At 37.8% G+C, this 25,022-nt stretch overlaps 1 protein-coding gene across 1 annotated transcript in view; it reads right to left on the bottom strand.

Annotated features, from left to right (window-relative positions):
* The window catches only part of ANGPT1 (angiopoietin 1), a 399,705-nt gene that overhangs the window by 109,331 nt on the left and 265,352 nt on the right, over positions 1 to 25,022 (bottom strand). Inside the window, exon 4 of the mRNA XM_053715282.1 lies at positions 22,723 to 22,955. Coding sequence (XP_053571257.1) covers positions 22,723 to 22,955 — 233 coding nt within the window. The remainder of the gene's footprint in view (positions 1 to 22,722; positions 22,956 to 25,022) is intronic.

The raw sequence follows: 25,022 nt of genomic DNA on the forward strand, positions 1-25,022 counted from the left end.
GTTATTACAGTAGTCAAGTCGGGAAATAACCAGGGAGGGGATTAGCTGTTTAGTAGTTTCAGCGCTCAGAAACAGATACATTTTGGAGATATTGCATAGGTGGTTGCGGCAGGATGAAGAGAGCAATTGGATGTGGGGAATGAAGGACAGATTTGAGTCAAGTGTGACTCCAAGGCAGCAGACGTGGGGTGATGGGGAGATAGTGGTGCTGCCATGAGTGATAGCAAAATCAGAAACTGGAGTAGAGTTAGAGGGGGTATTAGAAGTAGTTCATTCTTGGACATGTTAATCTTTAGGTGGTGAGAGGCCATCCAGGAAGAAATACCAGATAAGCAGTCACTGACATGAGAAAGGACAGAGGGAGAGAGAGCAGGGGTGGAGAGGTAGATCTTGGTTTCATCAGCATAGAGGTGATAGTTGAAGCCAAAACTGTTGATAAGTTTATGCAGTGAAGAAGTGTAAATAAAGAAGAGTAGAGGACCCAGGACAGAGCCTTGAGGTACTCCAAAAGACAGAGGCAATAGAGAGGAGGAGTCACCAGCAAAAGAGATGGAGAAGGATCTGTTAGAGAGATGAGAGTGAATCCAGGAGAGTGCAGTGTCACAGAGCCCAAGAGAGCTGAGGAGTCCATAGGAGAAGGGGATGGTCAACAGTGTCAAAGGCAGCAGAGAGGTCAAGTAAGATGAGTATAGAGTAGTAGCCTTTGTTTTTAGCAGAAATGAGATCATATATATGTATGTATTTATATGTTAAAGGGATAGGAAAGTCAAAACCAATTTTGCATTATTCAGATAGTGCATGTAATTTTAAGACACTTTTAAATTCACTTTTAAATGTGCTTTATTTCTCTTAGTATCCCTTGTAAAAAAATAATATGCACATATCCTACACTAATGAGAACTAGCTGCTGATTGGTGCCTGCACAGTTTTGTCTCTAGTGATTGGCTAATTAGATATGTGATCTAGACGGCAGTATTGCAATGCTGTTTCTTCAGCAAAAGATAACAAGAGAGTAAAGCAAATTTGCTAATAGAAGTAAATTGCAAAGTTGTTTAAAACTGTATGTTCTATCCAAATCATGAAATAAACTTTTGGGGTTTCCTGTCCCTTTAAAGCCCTTTGCGTGCTTTCTTTTTCTAACACCTGAGACCTTATATCTTTGATACCTTATAACTTTTTTTGTGCAATATATATATTATTTTTATTTGATAGTATAATGAGTGTAACTGTATTTTTTATGTGTTTTGTGACACTTTTTTGACTTGCGTAACAGTTAACCAGAGATCTGAGGTCCTGGGAATCATTCTAGAATAAATCACGATTGTGCTCACACATTTGCATTTACATTCAACTTGTAATACGAGCGAAATTTAACTTGCACACAACTAGTTGCAAAAAGACATTGCTTGTGCGCAAACAATAGAGTGCCACTTGCAACTGAGCCCTAAAAAAGGAAGATAATAATTTGTATAAGCGTAGGGACACACACTAAAAAGCAATATAATAATTTGTGTAAGAATGGGGATAGGCACTAGACTTGTGTGCATCGGAAAAATTCTGATTTTTTAAAATCTCGTTTTGGATTGATTCAAATTCGGATACATTCAAATGTATTCGTTTCGGATTAATTCGGATTCGAATAAATTCGGATGTATTAGTTTCGGATTGAATTCGGAAATTTAAAAGTTTGGTATGTGTTAGGTGGGATGTGCTGTGTATTAGACTAGTATGTACTGTATATTATGTGTTACCCATCTGAATCCCATCTGAATCAACGTAAGTACCAACCTCACAATATGCTGCATTACCAGCTACACAGTATGCACATTGCTAGCAGAGGTATATAACCTAATATACAGTACATAATACTAGTGTAATACACAGCACATCCCACCTAAGTATCAACCTCACAGGTACCAGTTACATAATGTGCCCTGCACAGAGCTAGCAGAGTGATATAACCTAATATACTGTACAATACTAGTGTAATTGTGATTAGTCCATGGCCATTCGAATGTAATGAATACATCCAAATTAATTTGTATTTATTTGTTACAAATGCATTCGGATTAGTTTAGTTTCATTGCTAGGGTAATTCAGAAATTCGATTCTATCCGAAGCTCCGAATCGGAACGAAACGAACCGCACATGTCTAATAGGCACTAAAAAAGTAAGAAAACTTTTATAAGTATAGGGAGAGGTACCAAAAACACAAGAGAACAAGAAGATAAAAATCTGCAATATAGAGATAGGAGCTAAAAAAACAAGAAACAATTTGTATAAGGATAGGCACTAAAAAAGTAAATTGATACATTTGTATAAGTATAGGAATTTATGCTAAAAACTCCAAGAAGATAGCAGTCTGTATACGTATAGCGCTAGATGCCATAAAAGCGATAAGAAAACATTTGTATAATATTTCTAAACAGCTAAACATTTGAAACCATAAATGACATTTCTGATGATTGCATTTTATTTGTATACAAGTTTCCTAGTTTAAAAATTTGATTTTAAGAGACAGTAATGTCAAAAATAAACATTCATGATTGCAAAGTAAAAAAAAATTTTTTTTCCCTCAAATTCACTTTGTTCTCTAGATAAGCTTGGGAGCTTGGGAGTGTGCATATGCCATTGCAACAAGTACTGCTGCCATATAGTGCTCAAGATATGCTCTTGAGCCTCAGGATACCACAAGAAGGAAGTAAATAGTAAACTGGATTTCACTTTTTTTAATTACATGTTCTGGGTCCCATTTAATGAAGCATTTTAAGTATCCTGAGTGTTTCAGGCTTGTGCTAGCAGGCTGGAAATGCTAGTCAAGAAGCTGCTATCTTAAAGGGACAGTCTAGTACAAAATAAACTTTCATGATTCAGATAGAGAATGTCATTTTAAACAATTTTCCAATGTACTTTTATCACCAATTTTGCTTTGTTCTCTTGGTATTCTTAGTTGAAAGCTAAACCTAGGAGGTTCATATGCTAATTTCTAAGCCCTATCTATTTATTCTATCTATTGGGTTCTTGTAAAGCATGGCTATTCACCTGTAAGGGTCTCAAGGCACTGAAGTCCTTTCTGAACTTAGTTAGGGCGGTAGCTTGTCTTAGGTGCAGCGGGAGGGTGTTCCAAGTCTTGGCTGCCAGATGAGAAAAGGATCTGCCTCCTGCTGTGGTTTTCCTGATGCGGGGGATGACTGCGAGGGCTTGCTCGGCCGATCGAAGTTATCTGGCAGGGGTGTAGAAGGTAAAGCGGTGGTTCAAGTATTCGGGACCAATTTTTTGGAGTGCCTTGAATGCGTGGGTGAGAAGCTTGAAGGTTATTCTTTTATTGATGGGGAGCCAGTGCAGGTCCCGCAGGTGTTTAGTGATGTGGCATTGACGAGGGATGTCAAGGATTAGTCTGGCCGAGGCGTTCTGGATGCGCTGTAGTCTCTTTTGGAGCTTGATGGTGGTGCCGGCGTAGAGTGCATTACCATAGTCCAGTTGGCTGCTGACGAAGGCATGAGTGACAGTCTTCCTGGTCTCGGTTGGGATCCATTTGAAGATCTTTCGTAGCAGGTGGAGTGTGTGGAAGCATGCTGAAGAGACAGGGTTTATTTGCCGGTCCATGGAGAGCGATGAGTCCAGGATGACGCCTAGATTTCGTGCATGGTCGGTGGGGGTTGGAGAGTGTCCGAGGGCTGTGGGCCACCAGGAGTTATTCCAAGTGGATGTGGTGGAACCGAGGAGGAGGACTTCGGTCTTGTCTGCGTTCAGCTTTAGGCAGTTGTAGCTCATCCAGGTGGCGACTGCTGTCAGCCCTTCGTGGACGTTTCTCTTGGCGGTGGTGGGGTCACTGGTGAGTGAGATGATTAGCTGGGTGTTGTTGGCGTAGGAGACAATGTTGAGGTTGTGTTGTCGGGCGATGGCGGCGAGAGGGGCCATGTAGATGTTGAATAGGGTGGGGCTCAGTGAAGGGCCTTGGGGTACACCGCAGCTGATTTCTGTGGGCTTGGAGGTAAAGGGTGGGAGTCTAACTTTCAGGGTTCTGCCAGTGAGGAAGGAGGTGATCCATTCCAGGGCTTTTTCACGTATGCCGGCATCGTGTAGTCGGTTGCGGAGGGTGAGGTGGGAGACAGTGTTGAATGCTGCTGAGAGGTCTAGGAGAATGAGGGCGGTGGTCTCTCCTTGGTCGAGTAGGGCGAGGATGTCATTGGTAGGGGCGAGGAGGGCAGTCTCAGTGCTGTGGTTGCTCCTAAAACTGGATTGGGAGGGGTCCAGGGTGTGGTTGGTTTCAATGTAGTCAACGAGTTGCGCGTTGATGGACTTCTCGATGACTTTGGCCGCAAAGGGGAGCAAAGAGATTGGGCGGTAGTTCTTCGGATCATTGGGGTCAGCCGTTTTAATTCTGCATGCTTCCAATCATCCGGGTAGGTGCCGGTTTTGATGGAGCAGTTGATGGTGCTGCAGAGCTCGGGGGCGATGGTGTCACCCGCTTTGTTGAAAATGTGATGCGGGCATGGGTCCAAGGGTGCTCCGGAGTGGATTGATTTCATGATTCTAATGGTGTCCTCTGTGGTGAGGGGGCTCCAGATGGTCCGTGGGGGGTAGGCGGTGGTGTATTTGGGTGAGGTATCGGTGGGAGTTGGTGGGTAGGCAGTGTTGGTTGAGTTCTGGGGCACGAAGCTGTCATAGATGTCGATGATCTTGCTTTGGAAGTACATTGCAAGGTTATCGCAGAGGTCCTGGGAGGGCGGTATGTCGTTGGTGTCGCTGTTGGGATTGGAGAATTCCTTGATGACTGTGAATAGCTCCTTGCTGTTATGGACGTTGGCATTGATTCTATCTTGGATGGCTGTCTTCTTGGTGGCTTTGATGAGGTGGTGGTGGGTAGTGATGGCTTCTTTGTAGGCTGTTTTATTTGAGGGGGTCTTGCTGGATCTCTAGGTCCTTTCCAATCGCCTGCAGTGGCGTTTAGAGTACTGGAGGGCAGGGGTGAACCAACTAGCCTTGTTGGTGGGTTGGCAGTTGGACGGTTTCTTGAGAGGGGCGAGGGTGTTGGCACAGTCTGTGAGCCAGTGGTGGAGGTTGCGGGCAGAGGACTTGGCATCTGTGGAGGTAGCTGGGGAGCACTTGTTCAGGGTGGAGTGCAGTTGGTCTTCGGTGATGTTGTTCCAGTTTCTGTGGGGTGGGTTGTGCTGCCAGAGGTGTGTGGTGGATTTGTTGAAGGAGAAGTGTATGCAATGGTGGTCGGTCCAATGGAGTTCGGTGATGTGGTTGACTGAAATGTGGTTGCCTGCAGAGAAGATAGGGTCAAGTGTGTGTCCAGCTAAGTAGGTTGGGGAGTTGATGAGTTGCTTTAGTCTGATGGTTCCAAGGTTTTCTAAGAGGTTGGCAGTGTTGTGGTCATTGGGGTTGTCTAAGTGGAAGTTGAGTTCACCGAGGAGGATGTGGGGTGCGATGAGGTCAGTGATGGAGTTACAGAAGGCAGGACGAGGTCCGGGAGGTCTGTAGATGAGGGTGCCACAGAGGGTGGTGTTGGGACTGACCTGGATCTTGAAGTGTATGTGTTCCAGGCCTGGTGAGTGGTAGTTGGAGCTGGTTGTGACGTGGAGGGAGTGTTTGTGGACGATGGTGATGCCTCCTCCCGGTAAGTTGCTGTGGTCCTTGTGGGAGATCTTGAATCCTTCAGGGATGGCGATGGCGATGTCAGGCATTGATGTGGGGTTCAGCCAGGTTTCGGTAAGGAAGGCAACATCTGGGGAGGTGGAGTTGAGCAGGTTCCAGATTTCGATGGCGTGCTTGCAGATGGAGCGGGTGTTGAGGAGGATGCTGGTGAGGTGGTTGCGGTTGTTTTTGCGTGAGGTGACTGGCAGGTTAGTGGTTCGGAGGGAAGAGAAGGCGCGTGAGGTGACTGGCAGGTTAGTGGTTCGGAGGGAGGAGAAGGCGCAGTTGCGGCAGGTGAAGGGTCCTATGGTGTTCGTCGGGGATACATGGTGACAGACAGATGTGCAGCAACGTCCATTAAATAGGTGCTGGGAGGTGGGAGGGCTTGGAGGTGGGGGGCAGGGCAGTGGCTGAAGAAAGAAAGTTAACAAAGGGAGTTACCTGTGCTGTGCTGGTAGGTGGGGGGCAGGGCAGGGCAGTGACTGTGGCATGGGAGAGACAAGCAGGAAGGAGAGCAGGCTAGAAGAAGCTGCAGTCTCAGAGTAAGGCAGCAGCAACATCCATTAAATAGGTGCTGGGAGGTGGGGGGCAGGGCAGTGGCTGAAGAAAGAAAGTTAACAAAAGGAGTTACCTGTGCTGTGCTGGTAGGCGGGGGGGGGGGGCAGGGCAGTGGCTGTGGCATGGGAGAGACAAGCAGGAAGGAGAGCAGGCTAGAAGAAGCTGCAGCCCTTGAAGTTTGCATCTTCTCTCAGGGCATTTTGACAGTTTTTCACCAGTAGAGGGTGTTAGTTCATGTGTGTCATATAGATAACACTGTGCTCAAGCACGTGAAGTTCCAGTGAGCCAGTTTTGATTGGCTTAAATGGATATCTGTCAAAAGAACTGTATTAAGGGGGCAGTTTGCAGAGGCTTAGATACAGGATAATCACTGAGGTAAAAAGTGTATTTATATAACTGTGTTAGTTATGCAAAACTAGGGTATGGGTAATAAAGGGATTATCTATCTTTTTAAACAATAAAAATTCTGGTGTAGACTGTCCCTTTAAGACCACTGCTGTTTAACCTCTCTGCCACATTGAGGCTCGCTGACTTAAAGGGACAATCTACTCCAGAATTTGTATTGTTTAAAAAGATAGATAATCCCTTTATTACCCATTTCCCAGTTTTGCATAACCAACACTGTTATAATAACATACTTTTTATCTTTGTGATTACCTTGTATCTAAACTTCTGCAGACTGCCCCCATATTTCAGTTCTTATGACAGACTTGCATTTTAGCCAGTCAGTGCTGACTCCTAAATAACTCCACAGAAGTGAGCACAATTTTCATCTACATGGCACACATGAACTAGCACTGTCTAGCTGTGAAAAACTGTCAAAGTACACAGATAAGAGGTGACATTTAAAGGGCCATAATACCCAAATGTTTAAACACTTGAAAGTGATGCAGCATAGCTGTAAAAAGCTGACTAGAAAATATCTCCTGAACATCTCTATGTAAAAAAGAAAGATATTTTACCTCAAAAGTTCCTCAGTAGCCACCTCCCATTGTAAAGGATTTCTAAGCAGCATTTTAGGGTGTCTGTCCTGGGACATCTGAAGGGATGAGCATCGTGCACTCTCATCTTATTTCACCAATCAGGTAAAGGAAGTTTACAATGAAATCTCATGAGAGTCAAGTCAAATCTCATGAGATCACAGTAAAAGTTCATGACCTCAGCACTGCTGATGCTGATTGGCTGCTGTTCATTTCTTCATTTTTTTTATTTTTTTTTACCTGCAGTTGAGTATAACTTTTTAAACAGAACTTACTCTGCTGAGCTGAGGAGATTGTGAGGTAAAATATCTTCCTTTTTTACATAGAGATGCTCAGGTGATATTTTCCTGTCAGCTTTTTACAGTTATACTGCATCAGTTTCAAGTGATTTAGCATATGAGTATTATGTCCCTTTAAGGGCTTAGAAATTAGCATATGAACCTACCTAGGTTTATATTTCAACAAAGAATGCCAAGAGAACAAAGCAAATTTGATGTAAAAAAAAAAGTTAATTGGAAATTGCATGCCCTATCTGAATGATAAAAGTTTAAAGGGACACTGAAACCATTTTTTTTTTCTTTTGCAATTCAGATAGAGCATGACATTTTAACCCCTTAGTAACCAGAGCACTTTTCCATTTTCTGTCCGTTTGGGACCAAGGCTATTTTTACATTTCTGCGGTGTTTGTGTTTAGCTGAAATTTTCCTCTTACTCATTTAATGTACCCACACATATTATATACCGTTTTTCTCGCCATTAAATGGACTTTCTAAAAATACCATTATTTTCATCATATCTTATCATTTACTATAAAATAATTTATAAAATATAAGGAAAAATGGAAAAAAACACACTTTTTCTAACTTTGAACCCCAAAATCTGTTACATATCTACAACCACAAAAAAACACCCATGCTAAATAGTTTCTAAATTTTGTCCTGAGTTTAGAAATAACCAATGTTTACATCTTCTTTGCTTTTTTTGTAACTTATAGGGCCATAAATACAAGTAGCACTTTGCTATTTTCAAACCATTTTTTTTTTCAAAATTAGCACTAGTTACATTGGGACACTGATATCTTTCAGGAATCCCTGAATATCCATTGACATGTATATATTTCTTTTTAGAAGACATCCCAAAGTATTGATCTAGGCCCATTTTGGTATATTTCATGCCACCATTTCACCGCCAAATGCGATCAAATACAAAAAATCGTTCACTTTTTCACAAATTTTTTCACAAACTTTCAGTTTCTCACTGAAATTATTTACAAACTGCTTGTGCAATTATGGCATAAATGGTTGTAAATTCTTCTCTGGGATCCCCTTTGTTCAGAAATAGCAGACATTTATGGCTTTGGCATTGCTTTTTGGTAATTAGAAGGCCGCTAAATGCCACTGCGCACCACACGTGTATTATGCCCAGCAGTGAAGGGGTTAATTAGGGAGCATGTAAGGAGCTTTTTGGGGTATTTTTAGCTTTAGTGTAGTGTAGTAGACAACCCCAAGTATTGATCTAGGCCCATTTTGGTATATTTCATGCCACCATTTCACCGCCAAATGCGATCAAATTAAAAAAAAGTTAAATTTTTCACAATTTTAGGTTTCTCACTGAAATCATTTACAAACAGCTTGTGCAATTATGGCACAAATGGTTGTAAATGCTTCTCTGGGATCCCCTTTGTTCAGAAATAGCAGACATATATGACTTTGGCGTTGCTTTTTGGTAATTAGAATGCTGCTAAATAGCGCTGCGCATCACACGTGTATTATGGCTAGCAGTGAAGGGGTTAATTAGGTAGCTTGTAGGGAGCTTGCAGGGTTAATTTTAGCTTTAGTGTAGAGATCAGCCTCCCACCTGAAACATCAGACCCCCTGATCCCCCCTGATCCCTCCCAACCATCTCTCTTCCCTCCCCTACCCCACAAATGTCCCCGCCATCTTAAGTACTGGCAGAAACTCTGCCAGTACTAAAATAAAAGGAAAATTTTGGCTTTTTTGTGCATTTTTTATAGCATATTTACATATGCTTATGTGTAGGATCCCCCTTAGCCCCCAACCTCACTGATCCCCCACCAAACAGCTCTCTAACCCTCCCCCTCTGACTTAATGTGCGCCATCTTGTACTGGCCAGTACCCATTTTAGTGAAAAATATGCTGTTTTTATTAAAAAAATGTCCCTTTTCTGTAGTGTAGCTTCCCCCCCCCCCCAATAACAACCCCCCACCCCTTCAGATCCCTTAGATGTTTTTCAAAAAATAAGTTTATTTTCATTTTTTTTACAATTTACTTGTAACTCTTTTTCTGTAGTGTAGCGGTTCCCACCCGCTCCCGCCCCGTGCACGCGCCCGCCTGCCACCCCCCGTGCACGCGCATGCGCGTGCGCGCCCCTGAAGGCTCCTCCTCCGATCCCGCCCCCCTCCACCTTCCAGAGCTCACCGATGGCCGCCCACCCGCCTCCCAAGTCGGCTCCCACCCACCAACGATACCGGCCATCGATGTCCGGTGCAGAGAGGGCCACAGAGTGGCTCTCTCTGCATCGGATGGCCAGAAAGTGTTATTGCAGGATGTCTCGATGTCGAGGCATCACTGCAATAACCGGAAAGCAGCTGGAAGCGAGCAGGATCGCTTCCAGCTGCTTTCCAGACTGAGGACGTGCAGGGTACGTCCTTGGTCGTTAACTGACATCCTTTAGAGGACGTACCCTGCACGTCCTCGGTCATTAAGGGGTTAAGCAACTTTCTAATTTACTCCTATTATCAAATTTTCTTTATTCTCTTGGTAACTTTATTTGAAATGCAAGAATGTAAGTTTAGATGCCTGCCCATTTTTGGTGAACAACCTGGGTTCATCCACCAATAAAAAAGTGCTGTTGAGAGTCCTGAACCAAGAAAAAAGCATAGATGCCTTCTTTTTAAAATAAAAATAGCAAGCGAACAAAGAAAAAATGATAATAGGAGTAAATTAGAAAGTTGCTTAAAATTGCATGCTCTATCTGAATCACAAAAGAAAAAATTTGGGTTCAGTGTCCCTTTAATTTTGACTAGACTTCCTCTCGATCAGATCAATTTGGGATGATTGACAAGTCCTGCAGGGGGCATAATGTTAAATACTTTGTCCATCTGGACAGTAAAAACCTTGAAATTTGGATATAAAATGTTTGTTTATGCGTAATTAAACTATTTAAAATATGCAATATATTTTGATTATTAATTTTACCCCATGTTTATGTAATTTAGCACTGAAAATGGAACAGTTTCTAAAATTCAGAATTTGAAATGCACCATGTTGACTTTTTACGGCTAACTCTGCTATTTATTTGTCCCTGATTGGCTTCAACTGATAACAATTGCAAATACATGCAGTTTAAATTAACTTCATAGTTGTTGACTAAAGGCCAGATTGGCTCCTTCAAATAAGGCAAATGGTAGGTGGAGTTTGGCTTTTGATAAATAATTACAAAAAAAAAAAAATAGGCTGTTAATTTGTTTTAAAAACATTAAGACTTGGCTGATATGTTATGTGTTAGTAGCACAACAGAAATGTATCATAATTACAGGGTGTTTACTGTCCCTTTAATAAATGGGTCCCTCTGTCTGAGCCATGGTAGTTTCAATTTTATATATATATATAGCACATCCAATCATCCAATCTCATCAGTCTTGGTACAATTCAGTAGTTGAATAAGACAATAGATTATATGTTTTATTATACCACACATCTGCTTTCTATTGCAGGATACAACATTTTTTTAAATTAGTTTTTTCCTTGGAGGGTTTTTTTCATCAGTCTATCATCTAATTTAAAATGATAACCAGGTGTCAGCAGACACATTCAGAGACATCAATATAACCATGCAGTAAAACATAGTTATGTATGCCTTCCAGATACCACTTTTTTCTGTAAAATATATGTGTAAAGTACGACTTATATTGTTTCTTCCATTGGCAAGACTGCACATATACAATTTACAACAATCATTAAACAAAAGGATTTAGTAAATAAGGAATACATTTCCCTGGTTGCAGCTTAAAATAGTGTAAATATATTGCAATATACAATAAAAACATTTGTTAAAAACAGATAATCTTTAAATCCAAGAATAATGTTAGTATATAGATTATAGATTTTATGTTTTTATGTAACTTGGCTTTACTTTTAGAAGATCGTCTTTTTTATTTTAGCTAAGTGTAATAATAACAATATATTAGGTCATGCAAAAAAACCATAAAATAGAAAGCTAGAAGACTTACGGGTAGATTTTCGACAACTCGCCAGCTTGGAGTGAAGTCATCTTGCAGAACTCAGATGATCAGACCTCACAGACACCTAGATTACGAGTTGTGCGTTCGTGTTTTAACGCTGAAAAAATGGTAATTTCAGAGTTAAAACAGAACCGCAGCCATTACAAGTCTTCTCTGTGTAGATATAACGCAAGCCTTTTAGCCTGTAATGCAACGTCAGTCACACACACGTAAAAATGATGTTATTTTCATAGGACATCCATAGCGGTGCCATTACAAGTTTTGCATTCTGGCTAAAAAGCTATAACGACAAAATCCGTACCGCCATCTGAGAGCAGTATTTATGAGTTTTACGCAACAAAACTGTTACATAAAACTCATAACTAAAGTGTTACAAAGTACACTAACACCCATAAACGCATTGCAAACACTAAATTAAATTTATTAATCCCTAATCTTCTGCTCCCAACATTGCTGCCACGAATAAAAATTATTAACCCCTATTCCGCCGCTCCCTGGCATTGCCGCCACTATAATAAAGTTATTAACCCCTAAACTTCCGCCCTCCCGTATCGCAAACACTATTTAAATATTATTAACCCCTATTCTGCCGTCCGTCCACATCGCCCCCACTATACTAAAGTTTTAACCCCTAATTCCGCTGCCACTATAATAAACCTATTAACCCCTGAACCGAAAGCCCCCACAACAAAATATACTAAATAAACCTATTAACCCCTAAGCTGAAAGCCCCTGCATTGCAATAAACTAATTTAAACTAGTAACCCCTAAACCTAACGCCCCCCCCCCTAACTTTGTATTAAAATTACAATGATCCTTCAAGAGGGACTTCAGAAACTGTGAATGGATCTTCGGGGATTAGTGTTAGGATTTTTTAGGTTTTTTGGGTGTTTTTTTTTTTAGTTTAGGGTTTAAAGGGCCACTAAACCCAAAATCTTTCTTTCATGATTCAGATAGAGAATACAAATTTAAACATTACAATTTACTTCTATTATTTATTTTGCTTCATTTTTTAGATATCCTTAGTTGAAGAAAAAGCAATGCAAATGGTGAGCCAATCACAAGAGGCTTCTATGTGCAACAACCAATCAGCAGCTACTGAGCATATCTAGATATGCTTTTCAGCAAAGAATAACAAGAGAATAAAACAAATTAGATAATAGAAGTAATTTAGAAAGATGTTTAGAATTGCATTCTCTTTCTAAATCATGAAAGAAAAAATGTGGGTTTCATGTCCCTTTAAGCTTTTCATAAAAGAGCTAAATGCCCTTTTCAGGGCAATACAAAAGAGTAAATGTCCTTTTAAGTGCAATGCCCATATAAATGCCCTTTTCAGGGCAATGAGTAGATTAGGTTTTTTTTAGATAGTTTTTTTTTTATTTTGTGGGTTTGGGGGGTGGGGCTTTGTAATGTTAGTGGGTCTTTGTACATTTTTTTTATGTAAAAGAGCTGTGTAACTTAGGGCAATGCCCTACACAAGGCCCTTTTAAGGGCTATTGGTAGTTTATTCTAGATTAGGTTTTTTATTTATTTTTAAATGGGTATTAGAATATTAATAATTTTTATTATTTTTAATAAAAAAAAAAAATTTGTTTTGTAGCAAAAGAGCAATCCCCTACAAAAGGTCCTTTTAAGGGTCCTTGGTAGTTTATTATAGATTTGGTTTTTTTTTTAACAAGGTATTAGAATAGGAATAATTTTTATTGTTTTGGATAATTTTGTTTGTTATTTTTTGTAATGGTAAGTTTTTTTATTTTTTGTAATTTTAGTGTTTTTTATTTTTTGTAATGTTAGTTTTTTTTATTTTTTGTAATGTTAGATCTTAGTGAAAGGCAGCTTAGGTTGTATTTCACAGGTAGGTTTGTATTTATTGTAACTAGGTAGTTATTAAATAGTTAATAACTATTTACTAACTAGTCTACCTAATTAAAATAAAAACAAACTTACCTTTAAAATAAAAATAAAACCTAAGCTAGCTACAATATAACTATGAGTTATATTGTAGCTAGCTTAGGTTTAATTTCACAGGTAAGTTTGTATTTAGATTTAAATAGGTATTATTTAGTTAATAACTGTTACTTTAATTTAGCTATTTTATTTATGTTAAAGTTAGGGGGTGTTAGGGTTACGTTAGGGTTAGGGTTATGGTAAGGGTTAGGTTTAGGGTTAGGTTTAGGGGTTAATATAGTTTAATTTGGGTTGTTGCAATGTGGGGGGCTGGCAGTTTAGGGGTTAATAGGTTTATCTAGTGGTAGTAATGTGGGAGGCCAGAGGTTTAGAGGTTAATAACTTTATTTAGTGGCGGCGATATCGGGAGCGGCAGATTAGGGGTTACTAAGTTTATGTAGGTGCCGGCGATGTCAGGGGCAGCAGATTTGGGTTGTTTAGACGTGAGGTTTATGTTAAGGTGTTAGGTTTAAACGTATCTTTTTTTAGACATCAATGGGGCTGCGTTACAGAGCTTTTCATTCCGCGATCGCAGGTTTTTTTCTGACACCTCTTCATTGATGTCTATGGGGAAAGCGTGCACGAGCACATCAAAAGAGCACTTGTATTTTGTGCGGTACGGAACTCAACGCAACCATATCACATGCAAAAGCTGGCTGTTTGAAAACTTGTAATGGCTGCGCTATAGTGGGTGAAATAACACAACTTTTGTTGTGTTCATTAAATTCCCTATAGTGCGCATAACTTGTAATCTACCTGAGAATTCTTTAAGGAAAAGCCTGAACATGAAAGTTCCTGCAAGCTACAAGATGGCTCCCATAGAAAGTAATTAAGCTCCCTGGAATGCAGTATTTTAAAGGGGGACTGTAGAGGTGATACAAATTCTTTGTTTGAAGCAAATACAAATTAGCTTAACTTGTATTTGCTTCTAATTTAGTATGTACTACTATTGTTACAGTAAAGTAAGTGCATTATGAATTTTAATAAAATGTAATCAGAAAGATAAATCAGTGAGAGGTGTAAGTGAAAAATTCAGACACACCTAAGGAATGCCCCTATCCAACTCAAGAAACTTCCCACTTTCTGTACCTGGATTTTTTTTTTTTTTTTTAAACACAAATGTACAAGTACAATCAGAGTTTGCATACATCTCAATACTTAAAGGGACATAATACTCATATGCTAAATCACTTGAAACTGATGCAGTATAACTGTAAAAAGCTGACAGGAAAATATCACCTGAGCATCTGTATGTAAAAAAGGAAGATATTTTACCTCACAATCTCCTCAGCTCAGCAGAGTAATTTCTGTGTAAAATGTTATACTCAACTGCTCCCAGCTGCAGGTAAAAAAATTAAAAAAAATGAAGAAATGAACATTAGCCAATCAGCATCAGCAGTGCTGAGGTCATGAACTTTTACTGTGATCTCATGAGATTTGACTTGACTCTCATGAGATTTCATTGTAAACTTCCTTTACCTGATTGGTGAAATAATATGAGAGTGCATGATGCTCATCCCTTCAGCTGTCCTAGGACAGACATACTAATATGCTGCTTAGAAATCCTTTACAATGGGAGGTGGCTACTGAGGAACTTTTGAGGTAAAATATCTTTCTTTTTTACATAGAGATGTTCAGGAGATATTTTCTAGTCAGCTTTTTACAGCTATGCTGCATCACTTTCAAGTGTTTAAACATTTGGGTATTATGGCCCTTTAATGCATTGTTATGCACAAAGTAGAAAATAAAAACTTTAATTCCTAAAGTTTAAACATGTTAAACCATAAAAAAAAAAAAGAATTTTAAAGTAAAATAAAATATAAAGCAGAAAGTGCAACTTTAACAAAACTCTCATTTCATGGAGTGTTATTTTATGTTGTGCTTGTTTATCATTCAGGAATGTCCCTAGTGAGGTACAGTAAAAAATCCATTTATAGAATCCCAATAGGGACTTTGCAGTCCTGAGGGATCTCTACTGATTTGGGAGTTTATGTGAATCACTCCCTAAATGTAATGTTCTCCCACCAACCTCTGAATCATTAAACATTAGAGATATAATAGTGGTGCTCAGTAAGGGTGTCAGAATGATATCAAAATACCTTTTAATTAAAGGTATTAATTTCAGTGAAGAACTAATTTAAGTATATGTGACTTTTTTATCTAATTCCCTTGAAAGCAACAAACCTTTTTTGTTTTTGCACATTTTGATAAATCTTTTTATTGACTGGACTTTTTTAACTTCAATCCATCATATAACAGGGCTCCATAATACAACCATCCTTTATATTCTAAAAATACAATTCTAAAAATACAATGGGGCCAATTTATCAAAGCGTCAATCGCCCCAATGCATCTGTTTCCAGTAGCTAAGAAGCTGCAGTCTTAACCCGTCCGCCACCTCTGAGGCAGCGGACAGCAATCAGCCCGATTTGATTGACACCCCTGATTGACCGCGAATATGCAGGGGGCGGTATTGCACAAGCAATTCACGAGAAATGCTTGTGCAATGATAAATGCAGAGAAAACCCTTTTTTTTTTCTTTCATGATTCAGATAGAGCCTGTAAGCAGCTTTCTAATTTACTCCTATTATACATTTAGCCACCAATAAGCAGGCGCTACCCAGTTCTGAACCAAAAATGGGCCGGCTCCTATGCTTACATTACTGCTTTTTCAAATAAATACATAATACATTGACACATTGGGGCCGATTTAACAATGTTGTAGCGTATCATGTCCGACAGACCGCTAAATGCCGACAGCAAACGCTGTCGGCATTTAACAATGCACAAGCAGTTCTGGTGAACTGCTTGTGCAATGTCACCCCCTGCAGATTTACGGCCGATAGCAAGGGGTTTCAATCAACCCAATCATATACAATCGGGTGGATTGCTGTCAGCAGCCTTGGAGGCGGTGCCCAGTAACGATATTGGAACAGAGCGTTGCGGCGCCTGGAAACGATATTGGAAAAGAGTGATCTGTTCCAATACCTGCCCTGGGTGCCACAACCACTGCTGGGAACCTATCCATGGACCCCCCCCCCCCCTCATGTTACCTTTTGTTACCTTTCTGAAGTAATTTGCATTGTAAAGTGTACTTTTCTGAAGTAATTCCCACTGTAAAAATACCACATCCCCCCTCACGGCGGGATGCAGGGCCTACCGAATTCGGGACGCTAAACTACACTTTACCTTTAGGTTTATACAAGGAAAAGCCATCCTGGTCTAAATTAGATTTAAAGGGAGAGTATACACCAATTTTCATATAACTGCATGTAATAGACACTACTATAAAGAATAAGATGCACAGATACTGATATAAAAATCCTGTATAAAATTGTTTAAAAACCTACTTAGAAGCTCTCAGTTTAGCTCTATTGAAAAGGTAGTTGGAAAGCCCACTGCAAGTGGGAAATAAGACCCCCCCCCCTTCTTTTGCATATGAAAAGGCCCTTTACACAAACAGGAGCAAGTTGGAGTAGGTATCTGTCAGTATTCTCCTAAAACTTTGGGGCTTGGCTAGGAGTCATTTACAAAACATTTATGCAAAGAAAAAATGAGTGTATTATGTCTCTAACATCTTTTGGGGTTCTCTTTTTAAAAAAAAACTGTTATAATATCACCTATGTAATTCAAATGTTTCTAAGTTCCAAACAGATAAAATATTTGGCTTAATTACAGTATGCAACTTAAAACCTGATTTTTAATTTGCTAGACAATTCTATGAGTGTATAATCATGTAAATTACTGGATATCTTTTTTCCATTTGCTCTGTCACTTCACAGTAGTATGATTTCTTAAACATGTTTAGCCCTATTATGTTAAATGCAATATCATTGTTGTTTTTATGCAGCTAGTACATTTATAAGTAAAATCCCATAAAGATTTGTTCCATGTTTCATCCTTTTCATGATTGAGTGAATTCATCACTGTGACAGGATGAATTGGACAATTTGCTTTTATCAAAAGCAACACAAAAACACATGGAAATACTTTCTTAAGCATGTTGGATTTTTTCCTGGAACAAAAGACCTTGCAGAACAGGCTACTTACTTTTGCTGAGTTATTGTTTTTTAGGTGGTGACCTGGGGACTTTTTTTTCACTGTACTATATGAAACAGCTTATTTATAATTCTATATTTCTTTAGATAAGAGTACATTTGGATTTATGTAATTGACCTTAGGTGAGCTTTAATAATTTAAAGAAACAGTCTTGTCTAACTTCCAAATAGTGCAGTTCATTTTAATTTATGAAAAATGAATATTAACATCATAAAATGAATGTTCTTCACGGTAACCTCTTGGGTAATCTAATGCTGTGTACATCTATATAACTATATATATATATTCATGTCCAGTATTCACAATAGTAAAACAATGTAGAGTCATTTAGGGTAGTAAGTACGTAATTTGGATAGATTTTCTGAGACAAAATCATGGCAATAATATATAGTTTGCAATATCTACAAAGAAATTGATCAATGGAATGAATACAAAAATGGCAATGATACTTAATGGATTGTTAATTATGCAATTGACTTTCATTAGTAGCAGTTAAGTAGCAGTATTAATTTGTGCTTAGACCATAGCCATAATGAATATAATGACCTTCCCAATGCAATCTGCATTACCCACAAAATGAAAAAATTATTTAAACAAACTAAACATCTTTTATTATGTTGTTTTGTCAGATCTGTTCTTTAGTTACCAAGCCTCAGGGAAATTATGTTAAACAAATTAACAATGTAAAAAAGTAATAAAAAAAATAAAAAAAATTGATTAATCTCTATAAATAAAGAACAATTGCTCTACAGAGTAAAGTATTTGCAAAGTATAAGATTTTCACTAATCACTATATCATATAGGTTAATATGATTGGCTAATAATTTTCCATTATAATTTTTGAATATTCAAAATATTAAAGTCTTAAAGGGACAGTAATGTCAAAACTAAAGTTTAATTGTTTAAATAGAGCATACAATTGTCAACAACTTTCCAATTGACTTCAATTATTATTTGCTTTGTTCTCTTATAACCTTTTGTTGAAGTGTAGGTTGGCTCATGAGACCTCAGGGTAATGTGTCTGGCACTCTAGTGTTTGCAACAATGTTTGTAGCAATGTTTTATAAAAGTAAATTGGAACTTTGTTTAAAATGAGATTATCTAGAACAGTGCTTTCCAAACTGTGTGTCGTGACACATTAGTGTGTCAGCAGCAGTGTGTAGGTGTGTCCCAGCACACATTTTTTTTATATACATTTTTATTTTAGTTTCCGACTTTCCGCCTACCTGCTATGCATATCACGTGGTTGACACGTGATTGATGCCTAGTGGGTCACATATCATCTTAACCTATTTGTGCTGCTCAGCGGGAACTGAAACTATTCCCATTGGTGGCACATTGGCTCCTGACTGCACGTGTAGTCTCCTCAATCAGTTCTTGACTGCATGTGTAATCAGTTAGTGGGACAGCAGTGTGATTGCAGCACAGGCAGTAGTCAGTCGGACTCGCAGAGATCTGAGGGCGGCAGCTTAAACGCTGAGCTGAAGTCAAAGTGTTTTCTTTTTTTTTTTTTTGCAGCTAGCTCCCAGTAGTGCATTGCTGCTCCTGCTCTTGATATAGGGATAGGAAGTGGAAGCTTAAAAATGCTTGGTGATGAAATGCGAGTGTCTTTATATAATATTCCACCAGATATTCTGAAACTGTTCATCCCATCAACCTCATACATCCCATTAAAATGGTAATTAGTTATTGGTGATATTAAACTTTTTTTTAATTCTTGCACATACATACTGTTACTTGTGAATATATTTCGTTATATAATTTACGTATGTGTCCGTATCTCTTAAAACGAGATAGTTTAACCTCCTGTTTGCTAGTACAACTGAATTACTGTGTCGCGAAATGATGTAGGTCTAAAAAGTGTGTCACCAACATGAAAAGTTTGGAAAGCTCTGATCTAGAATATAAAACTTAAATTTTTATTTTACTGTCTGTTTAAAAGCACAAAAGTGCAAAAAAGAAAACTCCAACATGCTAGATAATGTAATGATTGCATTATTCCTTGCGTTTAACTATGTATTTAACCCCTGAAAACAGGTTAAACAGATAGTTAAACACAGCTCTATATATACTAGATATTAGAACTTGGACACGATGATCTAAACTTCACCAGATCAGACGTGCTTTTTCTCGCGGACCCTCGTAAGGGCTGCACTGGTGGTTTCCTATTGAAATTAATGGAGCTCGCGGCAAAAGGAAACGTTTTTAACTTAGCAGAGCAAAGTTAGCAGTGAGAAGGAGGCGCACTTTGAAAATGAAATCCTGCAGCCAATATAAATCACATTACGCTGCCTTCTAAGTATAGCATCTTTAAACCAATAGTGTGGGTGAAGCGCTGAATCTAATCTCCACTGCCTCACTGTGAAACTATCCCCTTCCTGGATAGTAACTGTTTGAATAGACCAAAGATTATTATAAAACAGTGGGCGCTTAAAGCGGGAGATTAAGTAGATATGTTAAAAGAAATATCTCTATTAAAAATAGATAGAATATAGGAGAATAATATCAAATATACTGTGGTTATATATTCCTAAATTTATTAAAATATTTAATGGACAGATCTTGATCAACAAATAATAATAAAACTCAAAAACAATAATAAAATATACATTCACTCCCAACTATAGTTGCTCATACAACCATTCACACACTCCCTAAAACAATGAATTATGTCTAAATAAATATATAAACAATCTAAATGAATGCTGGAAATCACACCAAATACATAAAGTGTGATACACTTCTATAAAATGGCTTAAATAAATGATTTAAAATAATGTCTGTTCCTTGTAAAAGTTTATAAAGGATAAAGCTTATGACAGGTCCGCTACAGCAAGGTAAAAAGCCAAGTATTAGTCTCTTTTCAATATAATTGTCCCAAATACCAACAGCCGTCGGTCTTTCTCACCGGCGCTGTATAAGATGCCAAAAAGTTAGTCTGTGAAATTTAGATACTTTATGGATATCTCCGTTATGATCCTGTGGGAGTTAAGGCTATCCGCCTTCTTACCGTGACTCCACTTTGTGTCTCAGCCGCTCTGCTACAAACAATCGACCGCAGCTGGTGGTTTCCAAGATTCCTACGTCACCTGGTTTCCGGAACCTCCAGGTAGTTCAGACTTGCGCAAGTCTATTAAGAGGTATTGGAAAACCTCTAATTTCGATTATCTTACCTCTCTTCAGTACTCACACAGTACGCGGTAGAAATTCTCCTCCAGTCTCCGTCTGTTAGAAAGACTAATAGCAGAATAGCAGTTTTGTGTAGTGGCAGGGTGAATCCTCTACGCCTTTCAACCCGTATGGGTCTTTGTCATACGGGTTGAAACGCGTAGAGGATTCACCCTGCCACTACACAAAACTGCTATTCTGCTATTAGTCTTTCTAACAGACGGAGACTGGAGGAGAATTTCTACCGCGTACTGTGTGAGTACTGAAGAGCGGTAACATAATCGAAATTAGAGGTTTTCCAATACCTCTTAATAGACTTGCGCAAGTCTGAACTACCTGGAGGTTCCGGAAACCAGGTCACGTAGGAATCTTGTAAACCGCCAGCTGCGGTCGATTGTTTGTAGCAGAGCGGCTGAGACGCAAAGTGGAGTCACGGTAAGAAGGCGGATAGCCTTAACTCCCACAGGATCATAACGGAGATATCCATAAAGTATCTAAATTTCACAGACTAACTTTTTGGCATCTTATACAGCGCCGGTGAGAAAGACCAACTGCTGTTGGTATTTGGGACAATTATATTGAAAAGAGACTAATACTTGGCTTTTTACCTTGCTGTAGCGGACCTGTCATAAGCTTTATCCTTTATAAACTTTTACAAGGAACAGACATTATTTTAAATCATTTATTTAAGCCATTTTATAGAAGTGTATCACACTTTATGTATTTGGTGTGATTTCCAGCATTCATTTAGATTGTTTATATATTTATTTAGACATAATTCATTGTTTTAGGGAGTGTGTGAATGGTTGTATGAGCAACTATAGTTGGGAGTGAATGTATATTTTATTATTGTTTTTGAGTTTGATTATTATTTGTTGATCAAGATCTGTCCATTAAATATTTTAATAAATTTAGGAATATATAACCACAGTATATTTGATATTATTCTCCTATATTCTATCTATTTTTAATAGAGATATTTCTTTTAACATATCTACTTAATCTCCCGCTTTAAGCGCCCACTGTTTTATAATAATCTTAAGTATAGCATCTTACAAAGCACCTATATTTTCATATGCATGTGTTTTTTTCTATTAGGGTTATAAGTATTTTAAGTGTTTTGAGAAAAGCTCGCCTATGCCCATGATCAGCAAATTTTCAGAAAAAACAATTAAAGTTTGTATTTTGTATTTATAAGTAGGAATTTCTGAATATTTTTTGCGCATCCTGTGTACTTAAATTATGATTTACGCTGTGCATATTTAATACTATTTTGTTTTGAATTTTACTGCCCCTTAACTATACAATTTTTTGTAGCGAGTTTTTTTTTTAGTGTAAGTGGTTCAATTATTCGGTTTGTAAGATTTTTAAAACACAAATTTTATTGTGCACGTTTGCAATGTCTGCATCTCCTCCCCATAAGAAAATGCAGTATACACCCCTTAGCAAGACACCCTCTTTTCACGGTAAGAAGTGGCTTTAGATCATTCCACAATGGAAATAAAAGTACTGGTGAGCATTTTTTATAATCTTGCCAGCCCATAGACCCCATAAGAAAATGCAGTATACACCCCTTAGCAAGACACCCTCTTTTCACGGTAAGAAGTGGCTTTAGATCATTCCACAATGGAAATAAAAGTACTGGTGAGCATTTTTTATAATCTTGCCAGCCCATAGACCTATAAATCATTGGGCTGATACTGATAACTTGCTAAACACATCTGGAGAACGAATTTCCAGAGGCATATGTGGTGTAGCCACCATTCACCAGCTAGTATTTCTACTCCTGACCTACCTTGGTATTCTTTTTAACATAGAATTCCAGGAAAATTAAGTAAATTGAAAAGAAAAATGTATGCTCCATCTCTTTAATTTTTCATATTCTAGGCATAGCAATGATTATTACAATGCACCCTAAAAAACTGAACTATATTTGTTTGGATTTTCACAGAATGATTCAACACTATTTAGTTATTGCATGACTTACCCCAGATGCATTAAGTCATTCACTGATAGACAATTATATACTCACTATACAAAAAAATGATTATTTGACAAACTCCCAAAGACAATGGATTAATAACAAACCCTTTAAATTCTTACCTCCTTCTTTTGAGCACAGTTTAACCAGATTATGTACTGTATCCATAAGCTCGAGTTGCTGTTTCTGCAGAATGCTGTTATTATTAGTCGCCCTGTTAAGTTGTTTCTCCAGCTCTTGTATTATGTGCGTTTGCCGGGAGACAAGTCCTTGTAATGATTCTTTTTCAGTTTTTATAGTTTCAAGCTCATCTTTATGTCTGTCTTCTATTTCTATGATTTTGTTCTCAAGAAGACTGTATGGATTAACAAAACAAAGTTAAAATGATGGGTAATTTACACACACACACATCTGTGTTACAAATGAAACATTTTAAATAACATTATTAGTTTTCTGCAAGAATAAACATATTTAGAAATATTTACAAGTGTCCAAACAACTTTCCAACTTTTTTTTTAATAGTGTATATTATCTCCAGGATTATATATACTTATTTGCTATTACCATCTCGCTTGGCAATTATATATAATTAAGTTCACCAAGTTTTAATATTTTATATACAAGAGCAAGAGATGTTGGATTTACAGGGTAAAGAAGAGTATTAGGAGCAAGATTAAATATGAAATATATTATTTAGAGTTCTGCTTCTTTTACATTACAGCATAGTTTTTCAGAAATTAAAAAAAAAATAGAAAAATTACTTTTTGACATGCTTACATTTTCAATACATTTTTCCTGTGTACCACGTGTTTGGTGAAATTTGTGTCCTATGAGCCATATCTGGGGTTGGGATATTTTTTAATGTGCACTGCTGGAATGATATTCAACACTTTTCCATGCAGTCTTACATTTACAGCAAACTGTTGAGAGCAGACGACTAAAATAATAATAATAACAACAACAATAATAATACAAGTGGATGGTTTAGGGGACGGAGTTTCAGTAATCAAGGGGCATGACTTGGGTGGTCCGTGGTGTGTTTGATTAGAGTTGGATTAGTCTGGGGTCACAGTTTAGTATTTAAGAGGTATAGGTATTTCTGAGGGGTTTAGAATTTCCCCAGTTTCAATATTTAAAACCTGAAAATTTCTAGGATGGGAAAATATCAAATGGAGAGCAAAATGTGAGATGCACGGGGTTGTACACATCTAATGGTAGTTTGGATATTTTTTTACATCTCCCTCTCAGCTGACATATTTTGCACTGCTCATGTGTGGTGTCCTATAAAGACATCATAATGTTGAATCGATTTTTCCACACCACATTTTGTGGGGGCATATATTTTACATTTACACATTTCTTTGTTTTCTATAAACCTGCAGTCCCATTTCCTTGAACCATCTGGCAACTTTTTTGGTCCATTAATCTCACAAAACTCAGCAAAGTATCTAAGTAGACGTTTCCCCCTCTAACTATACATTTTCTGTTGTGAACTTCTGGCAATCTGTTATTTACATTTTATTAAACTTGATAATAAATTAGTCATAAGTATTAGATGCAAAATATTATTTACTAATTATTTGTGTCAATGTATATGAGAATGTGCAAGATTTTATTTTAATTTGATAGAACCTCTATTTCTCTATTTATTATCCTAGTAAAAAAATTATCCTGATTGCTGAACTATGCTATTTTTAGATAGACAATCAGATAGATAGATGATAGATAGACAGATGATAGATAGATAGATAGTAGATACTTTTACACACACACACACACATATATATATATATATATATATATATATATATATATATATATATATTAGTCCTTTGTATTTATGTGTGCAATTTAAACCAATTAATGCAACTGAAGTACAATTCTCATTTAGGCACAATATTTTGTAATACTAATTATATATTTTTATTTCTTTAATCATCATTAGTTCAAAGTTGATAAAAAAATATGGTGGATTGAACGAGTTGCACATCCCTCGTCATGGGCAAGACCCTCACAATAATCTAGTTGCAGACCTTTTGACATTGATGCCATGCTCCAGAGCACACTGGGCATTAAATCTAATTGGGATTAAACTAAAAATATAAAAAAAAATCTGCAAAAGAAATATCAGCACACATTTGTCCACAAGTGACTGCATGCTATATATATTATTATTATTATTTTTTTTTGCAATGTTTGGTTAGATTAAGACAGGGACTTTCCAATAAAAAATAATAATGACATCACTTGTGTGCTTCAGAGAGCATTATAATAAGCCATACTTATCAGTAACATATTACTAGTTAAATATTTGCATTTAACAAAAAAGCCTTTACTTACAACTTCCTTGAGATTGTGTTTGCAAATTGTTTTGTTGCTTTGCTAATAGTAACACAAGCATTTTGAATAAATACACAAGGGG

This window comes from Bombina bombina, chromosome 5, assembly GCF_027579735.1.
Source record: "Bombina bombina isolate aBomBom1 chromosome 5, aBomBom1.pri, whole genome shotgun sequence".
NCBI lineage: Eukaryota > Metazoa > Chordata > Amphibia > Anura > Bombinatoridae > Bombina > Bombina bombina.